At 43.4% G+C, this 17,734-nt stretch overlaps 1 protein-coding gene across 1 annotated transcript in view; it reads left to right on the top strand.

Annotated features, from left to right (window-relative positions):
* The first annotated feature begins 2,383 nt into the window (after positions 1-2,383).
* The window catches only part of mfsd10 (major facilitator superfamily domain containing 10), a 45,243-nt gene continuing 29,892 nt past the window's right edge, over positions 2,384-17,734 (top strand). Inside the window, exons 1-2 of the mRNA XM_048595433.1 lie at positions 2,384-2,657; positions 17,536-17,632. Coding sequence (XP_048451390.1) covers positions 2,469-2,657; positions 17,536-17,632 — 286 coding nt within the window. The 5' untranslated portion in view covers positions 2,384-2,468. The remainder of the gene's footprint in view (positions 2,658-17,535; positions 17,633-17,734) is intronic.

Consider the following 17,734-nt stretch of genomic DNA (forward strand, 5'->3'; position numbering starts at 1 on the left):
TCTTCATTTTCTGAAGAAGGGTCTAGGCCCGAAACGTCAGCCTTCCTGCTCCTCTGATGCTGCTTGGCCTGCTGTGTTCATCCAGCTCTACACCTTGTTATCTCTTATTAATAATGCAACTTTGCCTGAAATAAAACTTACCGGCTGAGAGCCTTGTCACTCATACCCTCACTGATCTACTCAGAGATCACAATATTTGAGGAGAAATTGACTCGAAATTGAATCAACTGTTGATGTTTTGTGTGGCCATTCGATTGAATGACAAGTATATTTATATTGAGGTGAACAAATTAAAATTCTATACTAATTGGACAGAATAACACAGTAATTTTTGTGATATTTGAGGTATATAATTTTTACCGGTTTATCAAGAGTGCCAGTTCATAAGGTGCTGGTTAAAACAATGGTTGCTGTAATTGTTTATTCCAACACCACCCCTCCGAAACCCCCCACCACACACACACTCTGACTCGCGCAGCACTGTAGAGGAAATATCTACCTTGCAATTACATTGCACGTTTCATAACCTTAAGATGCCCCAGGACACCTTTACAGCCATATAAGTACATTTTGTGGTATAGTCACTGTTGTAGGAAACGTGGCAGCCAATTTGTTCACAGCAAGTCAAACAACTGACAGTGCCCTGCTTCACAATGAATCAATAAGTGTGGTGCAGGCAGATCTATTGCAACATTCAAAAGGAATCAGACTGTTATCTGAAAAGGAAGTATGTGCAGTGTTACAGGGAGAAGGTGGGAGAATGGAACCATGTGAATTGTCCACTTGGAGACCAAACATAGACATGATGGGCTGAACAGCCTCTTTCCATATTGATTCTGTGTAATCTTTTATGTCCACCTCAGAGAATGGACATAGCCTTGGTTTCACGTGTCATTTAAAAGACAGTTCCTCCCACAGTGCAACCTAGATTTAAAATGATAAGACCATAAGAAATATAAACAGGAATGGGCTATTCAGCCCTTCCAGCCTGCTGTGCCATTCTGCTGATCCATCATTCCTCGCCTCCACTTTCCTGCATTTTCCCCGTAACCCTTGATTCCTCTACCGATCAAGAATCTATCTGAGCCTTAAATATACACAGACTCTACCCCCACAGTTTTATGTGGCAAGGAGTTCCAGAGACTCTCAACCCTCTGAGAGAAGACATTCCTCCTCATCTCAGTCTTTCATGCACACACACACAGACACTCTCTCTCACACAGATCCTCTCCCATACAGTATCTCTCAAGCACACACACAGTCTTTCTCTCTCTCTCTCCCCACGCACACATACACGTTCTCTCTCTCTCTTTCCCCCCCACCCTCTCTCTCACAAACACACACACACACACACACACACACACACACACACACACACTCACTCTGTCCCCTCCCCTAACTCTCTCTCTCACACACACACACACAAATCTATGGAGTGATTTGCAGATACATTCTATTTTCAAGAAACACACAATTTATAGACAGTCAGTCAATGTGGTGTTTTATAAATTCTTACTTGAGAAATAAAACCAGTCTGACTCCAAACCAAAACACAGACAGATTCTAAACAAGGCCTCACACCATTGTCTGACTTAAAATGTCTCTTCTTTACACTGATAAAACCTTTAGTTCTCTCAGAATAGTGACTTCAAAGGAATTCGGGGATTTACATATACATAGTAATCAATTAAAACCTTCTAACTGATTAAAGATTTAACAGCATCTTAGGTTTGTTTAGTACATCCTCATCAGTGGTGTGACCCTTTGATCTTTTACTTATAAATTCTGTGTCTGATACTACCTCCCTCACTAACACCTGAAGAAGGAGTAAGACTCCGAAAGCTTGTGTTTTCAAATAAACCTGTTGGGCTATAACCTGGTGTCGTGTAATTTCTGACCTTGTCCACACCAGTACCTCCACATCAGTCTTAAATTGGCCCCCCTTTATTCTGAGACTGTGCCTTCTGGCCCTAGACTGTCCCATGAGGGGAAACGTCCTCTCAGCATTTACCCTGTCAAGCTCCTTAAGAATGCTGTATGTTTCATTGAGATCACCTCTTATTCTTCTAAACTCCAATGAGTGGAGTCCCAACCTGTTTAACATTTACTCATTCATCCCTCCCCCTCTGGGGATCATTGTAGTGAACCTTCTCTGAACTGAAAGACTATCTGCCATAAGTTAACGATGTGATATCTTTCTTGCTTAAGTTAGAGTTCAGTTAAACACTCTGTTTCTTGTCATTTGTTGTGCAAATAGATTGATCTTGTTATGTGTGAAAGTGTTGTCAGATTCTTATTGGGTGCTGCAGAAGGAATTCAATACACAATGACTCAGTAGTTTAGGCCCCATTTCCCTCCTCCCTTTTAGACCCTGAGGGGAAGGTGAAATTGGAAACGGCAAGGAGGGGAGGAGAGAGAAAGAAAAGAAATATGTTTCTTGTTTCCTTTTAGACAGACTATTGTAAACCATGGAGAGAAGAGAACAGCACAGCAGTGGTCGAGGAAGCAGTGAGGCCAAGACTGAAGCCAACAGCCATGATGGGTCCTCACACATCATCACTATTGTTTTCTTGATGCTTCTGATCGATTTGCTTGGGTTTACTCTCATCTTACCGCTGCTGCCTTCCATACTGGAATATTATGGAAAGACTGATCACGTGAGTGCAAGTGAGATTTAGCTCATTATATCATACTTTATGGTAAAGAGAAATGTCCAGACATATATTAATATGTACTTTCCGTATGTTCCTGGTCAGTGGGCTGTATGTTGCCACTAACAATAGGATGTGTTATCAATAAAGAGATAAATTGAGTTCTACTCAAGAATTCAGCATAATTAGCATAGACGTTATCCATTAAAATTGTCTTTATAAATAGAGGCCTTGAGTAGAACAGCATAGATATTATGCAAAAATCTCATGTTAGGCCTCAGCTCAAGTGTTATTTTCAATCCCGGGCACGATATTTTAGGAAGAATATCGCAGCTTTGGAAAGGGTGCAGAAGAAACTTACTACAATGGGACCAGCTTTGTGGGACTTTAGTTTTATGGAAGGAATTGAGAAGCCGGGATTGTTCTCCTTGGAGCAGAGAAAGGTTAAGGAGCAATTTAATTGAGGTGCTGTTCCAAAGAGCTAGCATCGACATGATGGGCTGAATGTACACCTCATATACACTCGGACTCTATGATTTGACTTGGGCTCTTTGAAGAGAAGATGTTGGTGCTGGGGACTTGAATATTGTCCATTTATAACAAATCCAAACGTCATCCTGCCTGAATCTTTGCAGTGCACTCAATGGGTCACAAGATGTTTTGAGGAAGGGTCACTTAACCCAAAACATTAACTCTGATTTCTATCCACAGATGCTGCCAGACCTGCTGAGCTTTTCCAGTAATTTCTGTTTTTGTGTCAGTGGGTGATCACCTCTCTAAAATCTTGTGGAGAGGCGGTGGCTAGTGGTTCAGAAGCCGAGGCTAATTTTGTGGGGATATGGGTTCAAATCCCACCATGACTAATGGGGAATCTCAATAAACAACTTGAAATAAAAAGCTAGCTTAATAGTGAGCACGTAGTCATTGTTGTTTAAAAAAAAAGCCGTTCTGTTTCACCAATGCTCTTTCAGGACAAAAATTCACCATCCTTAACTGGTGTGGCCTTCATATGTCTCCTGACCCACAGACTCTTAACTGTTGTATGACCATGTAATGTGACTAAACCAGTGATGCCCACTATTTATGAATGAATTTTAAAAAAACTGCTTTGATTCTCTGCCCATAACCTTTATCAGGCTATGGCCTAGTGATATTATCGCTGGACGGTTAATCCAGAGACCCAGTTAATCTTCCGGGGACTTGGGTTTGAATCCCACCATGGCAGATGGTGGCATTTGAATTCAATAAATATCTGGAATAAAGAATCTAATGATGACCGTGAATCCATTGTCAATTGTCGGAAAAACCCATCTGGTTCACTAATGTCCTTTAGGGAGGAAACTGCACCCTTATATGTGACTCCAGACCCACAGCAACCCTTAACAATCCTCTGAGCAATTAGGGATGGGCAATAAATGCTGCCTGGCCAGCGATGCCCTCATCCCGTTAATGATTAAAGAAAAAAAAAATCTACCTCTGTGATTAGGCAGAGAATCCGGGAAATTCAGTTTAAAAAAAATTAATAAATAATTAACTCTGTTCACCATTGAGAAACTTGATGTCAACTGTGGCCTCTGACCTGACTTCTGAAGTCCAACTCAAGGGCTTAAGCCAAAAATCAAACAACTCTCCAGTGTGACCCTGAGGGAGTTCTGCATTGTCAGAGGTGCTGTCTTTCAGATGAGATGTTAAATCAAGGTCTCACTTGATCAGGTGGCTGCAAATGGTCCCATGGCTTCCCTTTCAAGGAAGGTGAGTTCTCCCCAGTGTCTTGGCCAATATTTATCCTTTAATCTACATCACAGAAATCAGATTATCTGGTCATTGTCACATTGTTAGCTAACCACAATCATAGATGAAAGAAAATGTCATGGGTGGAATACAGATTGGATGTTAACACCAGTAAATATTAGGGTCAAGATATCTACAGTGGCTGCCCAGCCTACCCATTCTCCTTAGCCATAAAGGACCTGCTGCATTCGAGAAGTCAGGGAGATATATTTATTTAGTGTAACTCATAGAGGTGCACGACACGGAAATAGACCCTTCAGTCCAACTTGTCCATGCCAACCAGATATCGTAAGTTAATCTAGTCCCATTTGCCGGCATTTGGCCACATCCCTTTAAACCCTTCTTATTCATGTGCCCATCCAGATGCCTTTTAAATGTTGTGATTGTACCAGCCTTCACCACTTCCTCTAGCTGCTCATTCTATACATGCACCACCTTCTGTGTGAAAAAGTTGCTCCTTAGGGCCCTTTTAAATCTTTCCCCTCTCACCTTAAACCATGGCCTCTTAGTTTTGGACTCCCCTACTCTGGGGAAAAGACCTTGGCTATTCAGCCTATCCATGCTTCTCATGATTTTGTAAAACTCTATAAGGTCACCCCTCAGCCTCCGATGCTCCAGGAAAATAGCCCCAGCCAATTCAGCCTCTTCCTATAGTTCAAACCCTCCAATCCTGGCAACATCCTTGTAAATCATTTCTTTACCCTCTAAAGTTTAACAATATCTTTTCTATAGGAGGCAGACCAGAATTGAGTGCAGTGTCCTGTCAGTGTTAGAGTCATAAACTTTTTACAGCACAGAAATAGACCCTTCAGCCCATTGTGTCCATGCTGGCCATCAAGCATCCATCTGTTCTAATTCCATTTCCCAACTTATGGCCCATTGACTTGAATGCTATGGCATTTCAAGTGCTCATCTAAATTGGCAGTGAGTTCCAGATATCCACCACCCTCTGGGAAAATATTATTCTTCAGATCCCTCTGAACCTCCTGCTCCTTTTTGTTGTGCCCTGGTCCTTGACTCTTCCACTTAGTGAGTAGGTTTCTTCCTACATCCTATCATTGCCCTTAATAATTTTGGACACCTCGATCAGGTTCCCGCCCATTGTTAATGCTATACGGCATAAGCCTTCTCCACACTCGAAATAAATATTCCTTCCATGCTGGGATTCTTTGTAACACTCCCCAAGCTGACTCCCACCAGTCCACTCTGGTACCTGCTCGTTCAAGAGCTTCTTTAAATATATAAAAAGGGAGAGAGAGAGAGAGAGCGAGAGGTCAAAGTGAATACGGGCCTATTAGAAAATGAATGTGGGGAGATAGTTTTGGAGAACAAGGAAATGGCAGAGGACTTAAATTGATATTTTGCATCAGTCTTTATGGTGGAAGATACTTTGAACATCCTTTAATACTGAAGAATAGCAGGAAGAATTAAATACCACCATCACTAGACAAGTAGTGTTAGAAAAACTAATGGGGCTACAGGTGGATAAGACCCCCAGCCCTGATAAAAGAGGTAGTTGCACAGGTAGTGGTTGCATTGGTTGTAATTTTCCAAATGTCCCTGGATTCTGGAGGAGTTCCAGATGATTGGAAAACTGCCAAAGTGACACCCTTATTCAAAAACGGAGGGTGGCAAAAAGTGTGTAACTATAGGCTGATGAGCCAAATATCTATTGTTGGAAAAATGTTGGAATCAATTATTAAGGAAGCAATATCAGAACATTTGGAAAATCATAATCTAATCAAGCAGAGTCAGCATGGGTTTGTGAGAAGGAAATTGTATCTGACTAATCTTTTAATTTTTGAGGAAGTCTCAATCAGAGTGGATAGAAGGGAACCAGTAGATGTGTTGTATTTGGACTTAGATTAATAGAATCTCTATAGCATGGGAACAGGCCCTTTGGCCCAACAGATCCATACCGGCCCTCAACACATCACACCCAGAACCATTCCCCTAATCTACACATCCTGGACACTATGGGACAATTTAGCATGGCCAATCCACCTAGCCTGCACTTCTTTGGATTGTGGGAGGAAACCCATGCAGTCACAGGGGAGAATGTGCAAACTCCACACAAACAGTCGCCTGAGGGTGGAATCGAACTCGGGTTCCTGGCGCAGTGAGGCAGTAGTGCTAACCACTGAGCCACCAGAAGATGTTCAATAAAGTACCTCAAAACAAAGGTTAAGTCATAAGAGCCCATGGTGTTGGAGGTTGTATATTGATATGGATAGTGACTTAGCTAATGGGCAGGATAATGGGGATAAGGGGTTCTTTTTCAGTTTGGCCACAACTGTTTATAATTTATATTAATGACTTGGATGAAGGGAGCGATTTATTGTAGATCGATTTGCAGATGACAGAAAAATAGGTGGAAAGGTAAGTTGTGCGAGGGATACCAGCAGGTTACAGCGAGTTAGGTTAGGTAAGTGGGCAAAAAGTTGGCAAATGGAGTTTAATAGACTATAAATTGTTTATTTTCAATGGGAGAACAAAAGTACGGAAAAATTGCAGAAAGCTGCAACACAAAGGGACCTGGGGGGACTTGTGCATAAAACACAGAAAGCTAGAGCACAGGTGCAGCAGGTAATCAGGACGATTAATGGAATGTTGGCCCTTATTTCAAGGATGTTGGAGTATAAGAGTAGGGAAGTCTTACTGCAGCTGTACAAGGTGCTGGTCAGACCACACCCTGGAGTACTGGGAGCAGTTTTGGTCCCCTTGTTAAAAGAAGGATATCATTTCAGTGGAGGCAGTTCAGAGAAGGTTCACTAGGATAATCGCCAATCTGGAGGGATTGTCTTTTGAGCTAAGGCTAAGTAGGGACTCTACTGACAGGAGTTTAGAAGAATGAGGTGATTTCATTGAAACGTATAGGAACCCACATTCTGTGAATGAATTAAAAAAAATTCTTAAGAGGCCTGACAGGGAAAATACTGAGGCTGCTTCCCTGCATGGGAGAGTCTAGGACCAGAGGGCATAATGTCAGAATAAAGGGGTGCAAATTTAAGGCTGAGATGAGGAGGAGTTTCTTCTCTAGAGGGTGGAGAGTCTTTGGAACTCCTTGCTGCAAAGAGCTGTAGGGACATAGTCCTTGTGTATATTTAAGACTGTGATACATAAATTCTTGATCAGTCAGGCAATCAAGGGTTACAGAGAAAACACAGGAAGGTGGATGTGAGGAATGAACTGATCGGTCACGATCCTGTTGAATGGCAGAGCAGGCTCAAGGGGCCAGGATTTTCCCCAATAACCTTTCACTTCCTTGCTTATCAAGGGTCTTCCAGCCCTGCATTAAAAGCATTCAAAGAAAGTGCTTCCCCTGTACCTATTTCCTTTGGTCTTATGATGTAAGACAATACACTTCAGGCCCTTAACTTCGTTCTCATTTTCAAAATCTCCTCAAATACATTCTTGAGCCATGTCTTTGAGTCTTCCTGTCATTTTCCCGCCAGCTTTCTGCTCCTGTCTCTTTTCACATCCTGCTTGGCTGCATAGCTGTGCCCCTCCTTAAAATATAAAATTGTTTTTGGGACGTCTTCCTGCAAGTGACAGATGCTGCAGAAATGCTAGTTATTCTTGTTTTTGGTTATCCCTCTGTGTGAATAAATATTTCCTGGCAACTATTCCTAACCTTGCCTTGAATCCAGGTTCTGTTGTCTTGTTATGAAAGGAAGGAGGAACTGGTAACAACCAAAGCTTTGTTCTGGATTTGTTGTCTCTGTTCTGCCAATTATCTCCCACTCCCTTTTTTTTTGTTGAAGTATTTTTTTTGAAGGTGAAAAGCCACAGATTGTCTGCTGAGGGCAGTGAGGGGTAGAAACTCTTCTGAACGGTGGTAGGATTGTAACAGAAGATAAAGCTCTTCAATGAAGGAGAGGAGACATCTCATAGAACATAGAACACTACAGCGCAGTACAGGCCCTTCGGCCCTCGATGTTGCGCCGACCTGTGAAACCTATCTGAAGCCCATCTAACCTAAACTATTCCATTATCATCCGTATGTTTATCCAATGACCATTTAAATGCCCTTAAAGTGGGCGAGTCTACTATTTTTGCAGGCAGGGCATTCCACGCCCTTACTACTCTCTGAGTAAAGAACCTACCTCTGACATCTGTCCTATATCTATCACCCCTCAATTTAAAGCTATGTCCCCTCGTGCTAGCCATCACCATCCGAGGAAAAAGGCTCCCACTGTCCACCCTATCTAATCCTCTGATCATCTTGTATGTCTCTATCAAGTCACCTCTTAACCTTCTTCTCTCTAACGAAAACAGCCTCAAAACCCTCAGCCTTTCCTCATAAGACCTTCCCTCCATACCAGGCAACATCCTGGTAAATCTCCTCTGCACCCTTTCCAATGCTTCCACATCCTTCCTATAATGCGGTGACCAGAACTGTACGCAATACTCCAAGTGCAGCCGCACCAGAGTTTTGTACAGCTGCAACATGACCTCATGGCTCCGAAACTCAATCCCTCTACCAATAAAACCTAACATACTGTACGCCTTTTTAACAACGCTATCAACCTGGGTGGCAACTTTCAGTGATCTATGCACATGGACACCGAGATCTTTCTGCTCATCCACACTACCAAGAATCTTACCATTAGCCCAGTACTCTGTATTCCTGTTACTCCTTCCAAAGTGAATCACCTCACACTTTTCGGCATTAAACTCCATTTGCCACCTCTCAGCCTAGCTCTGCAGCTTATCTATGTCCCTCTGTAACCTACAACATCCTTCTGCACTATTCTCAACTCCACCGACTTTGGTGTCATCCGCAAATTTACTAACCCATCCTTCTACGCCCTCATCCAGGTCACTTATAAAAATGACAAACAGCAGTGGCCCCAAAACAGATCCTTGAGGTACACCACTAGTAACTGAACTCCAGGATGAACATTTCCCATCAACCACCACCCTCTGTCTTCTTACAGCTAGCCAATTTCTGATCCAAACCGCTAAATCACCCTCAATCCCATGCCTCCGTATTTTCTGCAATAGAGTACCATGGGGAACCTTATCAAACGCTTTACTGAAATCCAAATACACCACATCAACCGCTTTACCCTCATCCACCTGTTTGGTCACCTTCTCGAAGAACTCAATAAGGTTTGTGAGGCATGACCTACCCTTCACAAAACCGTGTTGACTATCCCTAATCAAATTATTCCTTTCTAGATGATTATAAATCCTATCTCTTATAATCCTTTCCAACACTTTACCCACAACCGAAGTAAGGCTCACTGGTCTATAATTACCAGGGTTGTCTCTACTCCCCTTCTTGAACAAGGGGACAACATTTGCTAGTCTCCAGTCTTCTGGCACTATTCCTGAAGACAATGACAACATAAAGATCAAAGCCAAAGGCTCTGCAATCTCCTCTCTAGCTTCCCAGAGAATCCTAGGATAAATTCCATCCGGCCCAGGGGACTTATCTATTTTCACACCTTCCAGAATTGCTAACACCTCCTCCTTATGAACCTCAATCCCGTCTAGTCTAATAGACTGTATCTCAGTATTCTCCTCGACTACATTGTCTTTTTCCTGCGTGAATACTGATGAAAAATACTCATTTAGCACCTCTCCTATCTCTTCGGACTCCACGCACAACTTCCCACTACTGTCCTTGACCGGCCCCAATCTTACTCTAGTCATTCTTTTATTCCTGACATATCTATAGAAAGCTTTAGGGTTTTCCTTGATCCTACCTGCTAAAGACTTCTCATGTCCCCTCCTGGCTCTTCTTAGCTCTCTCTTTAGGTCCTTCCTGGCTAACTTGTAACTCTCAAGCGCCCTCACTGAGCCTTCACGCCTCATCTGTACATAAGCCTCCTTCTTCCTCTTGACAAGAAATTCAATTTCTTTAGTAAACCACGGTTCCCTCGCTCGACCACTTCCTCCCTGCCTGACAGGTACATACTTCTCAAGGACACGCAGTAGCTGTTCCTTGAACAAGCTCCACATTTCAATTGTGCCCAGCCCCTGCAGTTTCCTTCTCCATCCTATGCATCCTAAATCTTGCCTCATCACCTCATAGTTGCCTTTCCCCCAGCTATAACTCTTGCCCTGCTTTATATACCGATCCCTTTCCATCGCTAAAGTAAACGTAACCGAATTGTGGTCACTATCACCAAAGTGCTCTCCTACCTCCAAATCTAACACCTGGCCTGGTTCATTACCCAGTACCAAATCCAATGTGGCCTCGCCTCTTGTTGGCCTATCTACATACTGTGTCAGGAAACCCTCCTGCACACATTGGACAAAAACTGACCCATCTGAAGTACTCGAACTATAGCGTTTCCAGTCAATATTTGGAAAGTTAAAGTCCCCCGTAACAACTACCCTGTTACTTTCGCTCCTATCCAGAATCATCTTTGCAATCTTTTCCTCCACATCTCTGGAACTTTTCGGAGGCCTATAGAAAACTCCCAACAGGGTGACCTCTCCTTTCCTGGTTCTAACCTCAGCCCATACTACCTCAGTAGACGAGTTGTCATCAAACGTCCTTTCTGCCACCGTAATACTGTCCTTGACTAACAATGCCACACCTCCCCCTCTTTTACCACCTTCCCTGATCTTACTGAAACATCTAAACCCCGGAACCTGCAACAACCATTCCTGTCCCTGCTCTATCCATGTCTCCGAAATGGCCACAACATCGAAGTCCCAGGTACCAACCCATGCTGCAAGTTCACCCACCTTATTCCGGATGCTCCTGGCATTGAAGTAGACACACTTCAAACCACCTTCCTGCCTGCCGGTACACTCCTGCAACCTTGAAACCTTATTTATGACCTCACTACTCTCAACCTCCTGTACACTGGAGCTCCAATTCAGGTTCCCACCCCCCTGTTGAATTAGTTTAAACCCTCCCGAAGAGCATTAGCAAATTTCCCCCCCAGGATATTGGTACCCCTCTGGTTCAGGTGTAGACCATCCCGTTTGTAGAGGTCCCACCTACCCCAGAATGAGCCCCAATTATCCAGGTATCTGAATCCCTCCCTCCTGCACCATCCCTGTAGCCACGTGTTCAACTGCTCTCTCTCCCTATTCCTCGCCTCGCTAGCACGTGGCACGGGTAACAAACCAGAGATAACAACTCTGCTTGTTCTAGCTCTAAGCTTCCACCCTAGCTCCTTGAATTTCTGCCTTACGTCCCCATCCCTTTTCCTACCTATGTCGTTGGTGCCTATGTGGACCACGACTTGGGGCTGCTCCCCCTCCCCCTTAAGGATCCTGAAAACACGATCCGAGACATCACAGACCCTGGCACCTGGGAGGCAACACACCAACCGCGAGTCTCTCTCGTTCCCACAGAATCTCCTATCTGTCCGCCTAACTATGGAGTCCCCAATGACTAATGCTCTCCTCCTCTCCCCCTTCCCTTCTGAGCAACAGGGACAGACTCTGTGCCAGAGACCTGTACCCCATGGCTTACCCCTGGTAAGTCATCCCCCCCAACAGTATCCAAAACGGTATACTTGTTTTTGAGGGGAATGGCCACAGGGGATCCCTGCACTTCTGCCTGTTCCCTTTCCGTCCCCTGACTGTAACCCATCTACTTTTTGCCTGTACCTGAGGTGTGACTACCTCCCCATAACTCCTCTCAATTACCCCCTCAGCCTCCCGAATGATCCGAAGTTCATCCAGCTCCAGCTCCAGTTCCCTAACACGGTTTCTGAGGAGCTGGAGTTGGGTGCACTTCCCGCAGATGAAGTCAGTGGGGACACTAGTGGTGACCCTTACCTCCCACATTCTACAGGAGGAGCATACAACTGCCCTAACATCCATTCCCACTGTTCTGAATTCCCAAACAGACAAATTAAAAAATATATATACTAGTAGCCTTACCAAATCAGCGCTCAGAACCTTTTTTTTTGGTTAGAGGAGGAGGATGGGTGGGAGACACTACCTAGGTAGTGTTTCAGGTAAAGCAACCGCCCAAATATATTACCTCACTTACTCCAAAAATGGAGTCACGCGAGGTAAGACTTTTATAACCGAAAAGCTCACCTTCCCAGGCTGCCCTCGCGCTTCCTCCCGGACTCCCGCCGCTGAAACAACTGAAAGGCCGCCGTCACGCGAGGTAAGACTTTTATAATCGAAAAGCTCACCTTCCCAGGCTGCCCTCGCGCTTCCTCCCGGACTCCCGCCGCTGAAACAACTGAAAGGCCGCAGTCACGCGAGGTAAGACTTTTATCACCGAAAAGCTCACCTTCCCAGGCTGCCCTCGCGCTTCCTCCCGGACTCCCGCCGCTGAAACAACTGAAATCTCAGCTGGAATGGGTGCCTGCTGGTGCTAATTTGCACAAAGTAAGATCCTGCAAGCAGGGGAGATGGTGGTGTAATGGTATCGTTGCTGGACCGGTAATCCAGTAGCCCAGGCTTATGGTCTGGGGACCTGAGTTCAAACCCTACCACGGCAGCTGGTGGAATTTGAATTCCATCAATAAATATAATTTTGAAAGTAACTACAATTAATTGTAGTTGTTAAATTCCTTTCTGGTTCATTAATATCCTTCAGGGAAGGAAATCTGCCACCCTTACCTGGTCTGGCCTACATGTGACTCCAGACCCCCGGCAATGTGGTTGACTCTCAACTTTACGAACACGTGAATTTGGAACAGGATTAGGCCATTCAGCCCCATGACTCTACTCCTCCATTAAATAAGATCACAGCTCATCTGATTACTTCGCATTTTGGTCTACCCCCAATAACCTTTTACCTCCTTGCTTATCGACCGTCTTCTACCCCTGTATTAAAAACATTGAAACAAACTGCTTCCCCCCGCCTTTTGAGAATGAGAATTCCAAAGCCACAGGATCCTCTTTGTGAGAAAAATATCCCCTCATCTCTGAGTTACCTCATTTTTAAACAGTGACCCTTTTTTGGTGTCTTCTCCCACAAAACTATAAGTAGTTCAGGCTCTAGCACGCTCCCTGTGGCACATCACTCAATTCTTTTTGATAACTGGAAATTTAGCTATTTATTCCTACGGTCAACTTCCTATTAGCCAGCCAATCTTATATCCAATCCAATACTTTATCTCGTATACCAAGTGTTTTCCTGCAATAACTTTTGATGTGGCACCTTCCTAATCGTTTTCAGGAAACCTAGGTACAATACGTCCACTGGTTTCCCTTTATCCACAGCACTGATAACACTGATAACTTGGTTAAACATAATTTCCCTTCCACAAAACCATATCAACTCTGCCTGATTACCCTAAACTTCTCTAAGTGCCCTGCTACGACATATTTAATAATGACTTCTGGCTTCCTTATGACAGATGTTATGCCAATTATCTGTAGTTCCCTCCCTTTTTGAATAAAGGGGTTATGTTCGCTATTTTCCAAGCTAACGGGACCATTTGCAAATCTAAAATTAAAATGAATGCAACAACTATCTCAATAGCCATTGCTGCAGTTCATCAGCACCTGGATACTTGTCAGCCCAAAGGTCCAACAACTTCCTAGTATCTCTGCCCTGGTAATTGTAATTTTCTTGAATTCCTCCTTCCTTTCCATTTCCTGGTGATTTCTGGGATATTATTTGCATCCTCTACAGTGACAACTTATACAAACTATCTGTTCAGTTCATCTGCCATCTTGCTTTTTTGCACTACTAATTCTGCAGATTCACTTTCTATTGGGCCTTTGTTAACTCTTTTTAATTATCTGTAGAAACTCTAACTATCTGTTTAATATTTCCACAGAGTTTTCTCCTGTACTCTGATATTTTTTCTCCTTTTAATCTTTTAGTCATTCTTTATTGTTTTTAATGGCCTGTGACTCTTCTGCCACCAACCTTTACACAATTATGTTACTTTTTCTTCAATATTTAGTTAAATGGTGTACCCTCCCCTTGAAGATTTTCTTTCTCCTTACTGTTAGATAAGTTTTTTTTTGAAGTGTATTCCCTTTTCCAATGTAAGAAGTGAGACAGACTATTTGTTCACAGCAAGATCCCACAAATGTGATACAAGCTGGGGTAGACTGCTTTAATAATTGAGTGATTAAAGATAGTTTGTCTATGAAATTGGGCCGGTGAAAGCCAGTTATGACCACCCTGGACTTTGTTTAACCCATCATCTGAAAACAATCCTCTAACTGTGCAGCATTCCCTCAGCGGATGATGGAGTTAAGCCTGAAATAGGCCTCCATCCCATAACCTTCAGGCAGAGTTCAGCCAGTTTATGAATTGAAGCAGCGTAGCTTGGCTTTAAAACCCCATCAAAGTCCTTTGGCCTACCCTGAATTCACAAAATGTTACATATAGCCCTGCCTATGTCTGTGCAGTCTCTAGGTTTTCTGATGCCTTCACGTTTGAGATTTTCTTCCAAGATTCCATTCCCCTCTCCTGCTCGCTGTTTTGACCTTGTATAAAAGCCTGGGAGTGTTATGAAAATCTTGCCAGAATGCAGCTGAGTCATACTCAGGACCAGCTGGGGGTGGGGACAGACTCTGGGGATAGATGAGTAAGCTGTGTTTCTTGCCAAGGAAAAGCTGGGAGGTATATAGCAGCTCCACAACTGCTCTGTTTTTGTACGATCGCTTTTGTGAAAGAGCTGAGCTGACTGAGACTTCCTGATGCTCACACCATGTCTGCTGTTTGTTTGTGAGTGTGATGTTGATTCGGTGGGTGGCACTACTGGGGACTGTTTCAGACACCCACTGTCAGCTCAGCAGCACAGATATAGCAAGGCTGTTACTGAGGAGGGTCCCTTTCCAGGTCATTGAGGACAGTCAGCCCACCAGCCTATTCTACACCATTTCATTCTGTTAGGGGAGATCTGTACATTGAGACAAGACACCTGCATATGACCTGTATCTACTGAAGGGGAGGCAATGGCCTAGTGGTATTATCACTGGACTATTAATCCAGAAACCTTGGTAATGTTCGAATCCTGCCATGGCAGATGGTGGAATTTGAATTCAATAAAAATCTGGAATTAAGAATCTAATGATGACCATGAATCCATTATCGATTGTTGGAAAAACCCATCTGGTTCACTAATGTCCTTTAGGGAGGAAACTGCATCCTTACCTGGTCTGACCTACATGTGACTCCAGACCCACAGGAATGTGGTTGACTATTAAACTGCCCTCTGGGCAATTAGGGATGGGTAATAAACGCTGGCCTAGCCACAGTTGCACACATCCCATGAATGAATAAAAGAAAAAAAATCCTTACCTGGCACAATTCTTATTAATTTCTCTTGGGAGGTTTCAATTGACTCCCCCACCCTGTGGTCAGACTGTTTGAGTTTCTTTGTGAGAAAAAGCCCTAACCTCCCTCTAACGCAAAAGTCCTCCTCATTCTGAAATGCCCTCACCTCATGAAATACTTTGTCACTATCTAATTATTCAGTCATTTTAACGTTTTGAAGACTGAAGTTAGATCACCCCTCACCCTTCAAAACTTTAGGGAATATGACCCAAAGCTGATGCAAAACCTGGCCCCATAATTTAACTCTTTAAGTCTTGGCATAATTTTGGTAAAACTACACATGTACCCCCTTCAAGGCACACAATCTGTGCTGACAGTCTGGTGGAGGGAACAGTAGTGAGGCAAGGATTCCTTGGAACCGTTCAAAGAAGATTAGGAGGACCGTAAATAGGGAGAGGGGAGTGCACAGCGGGACCTGGGTGTCCTTGTGCACTAGTCACTGAAGGTAAGCATGCAGGTGCAGCAGGTGGGAAAGAAGGCAAATGGCCTTCATTGCGAGAGGTTTCGAATACAGCAGCAGGGATGTTTTGTTGCAGTTCTACAGGGCCTTGGTGAGACCACACCTAGAATATTGTGTGCAGTTCTGGTCTCCTTTTCTGAGGAAAGATGCTCTTGTTCTCGAGGGAGTGCAGCGAAGGTTTACCAGGCTGATTCCGGAAATGGTGGGTCTGACATATAAGGAGAGATTGACTAGGTTGGGATTGTTTTTGCTACAGTTCAGACAAATGAGGGGGTATGTCATAGACAGTTATAAAATGCTAACAGGACTGAACAGGGTAGATGCAGGGAGCATGTTCCTGATGGTGCGTGTGTCCAGAACCAGGGGTCACAGTCTGAGGATTCGGGGTAAACCATTTAGAACGGGGATGAGGAGACATTTCTTCACCCAAAGAGTGGTGAGTCTGTGGAATTCATTACCACAGGAAGTAGTTGATGCCAAAATATTGAATGTATTCAAGAGGTGGCTAGATACAGCACTTGGGGCAAATGGGATTAAAGGTTATGGGGAGAAAGCAGGATTAGGCTATTGAGTTGGACAGTCAGCCATGATCATGAAGAATGGCGGAATAGGCTCGAAGGTGCTGAATGGCTCCTCCTGCACCTATCTTCTGTGTTTCTATGTTAACCCTATTGTCCTGTTTAATGTTTAACCTTAACTAACATCACTGAAAACCTGGTCATTATCACATCATTGATTGTGGGATCTTGTGGTGCATATATTGACTACCATGTTACAAGTGTCCAAACTTTCAGCACTAAAACATTATGGGATGCCTTGAAGCTATTGAAAGGCAACACATAAATGCAAGTTCTTCCTTTTATTTGTGGATAACATTGCCAAGCCAGTGTGTCAGCTCAGAATACGTTGTTACTGCTAATAATATGTATTACTGTGCAATCTCCTGTGGTGTTGCACAACGTGGTTTAAGGTCAAGTTCATTTTCCAACTTGTTTAGAAGGGCTGAGCTCAAATAGGCGCACCCAGACATAATTCAATCACCATTTTAAGATGTTTTTATTTTTAAATAAATGCTTAGATTTCTTACCATTCATCATTAAACAGCAAATTCAGGACGCAGGATTAAAGACGGTTGCAATTTTTCTTTGTAAAATGAGATAATGGAGATGCAAGACTGAGGTCTTCAGTGTCACCACTGAGTGGATGGTGTAACTACAGCGTGACATATTTACATGGGCGGTTTCCATTATTAATGTGGACGTAGGGAATAAGCCTTCGGAAACAAGAGACAAAAATATGTCAAGCAACTTTTTTTAACACAAAGTGCAATGCTGACATAAGATTTTTAATAGATTATTCTTCACTCTACTCTGACTCACTGTGCCTTTTATCAACAGGATGGTGTTTATCAATCCTTGCAACATTCTGTATCCTGGTTTGCTGATATGATCGGGGTTCCCAGTGTAAGAAAATATAACAGTGTCCTCTTTGGGGGTGAGAATATTTTATTTGGTTAAAGGAAGCTATGTTGTTTACTGAGTTATTGCATTGTAAACATAAATGTAGTGTAGCATAATGGTTGTATTTCATAGTGTG

The sequence above is a fragment of the Rhincodon typus genome, chromosome 3, assembly GCF_021869965.1.
Source record: "Rhincodon typus isolate 14 chromosome 3, sRhiTyp1.1, whole genome shotgun sequence".
In the NCBI taxonomy this organism is placed as follows: Eukaryota; Metazoa; Chordata; class Chondrichthyes; order Orectolobiformes; family Rhincodontidae; genus Rhincodon; species Rhincodon typus.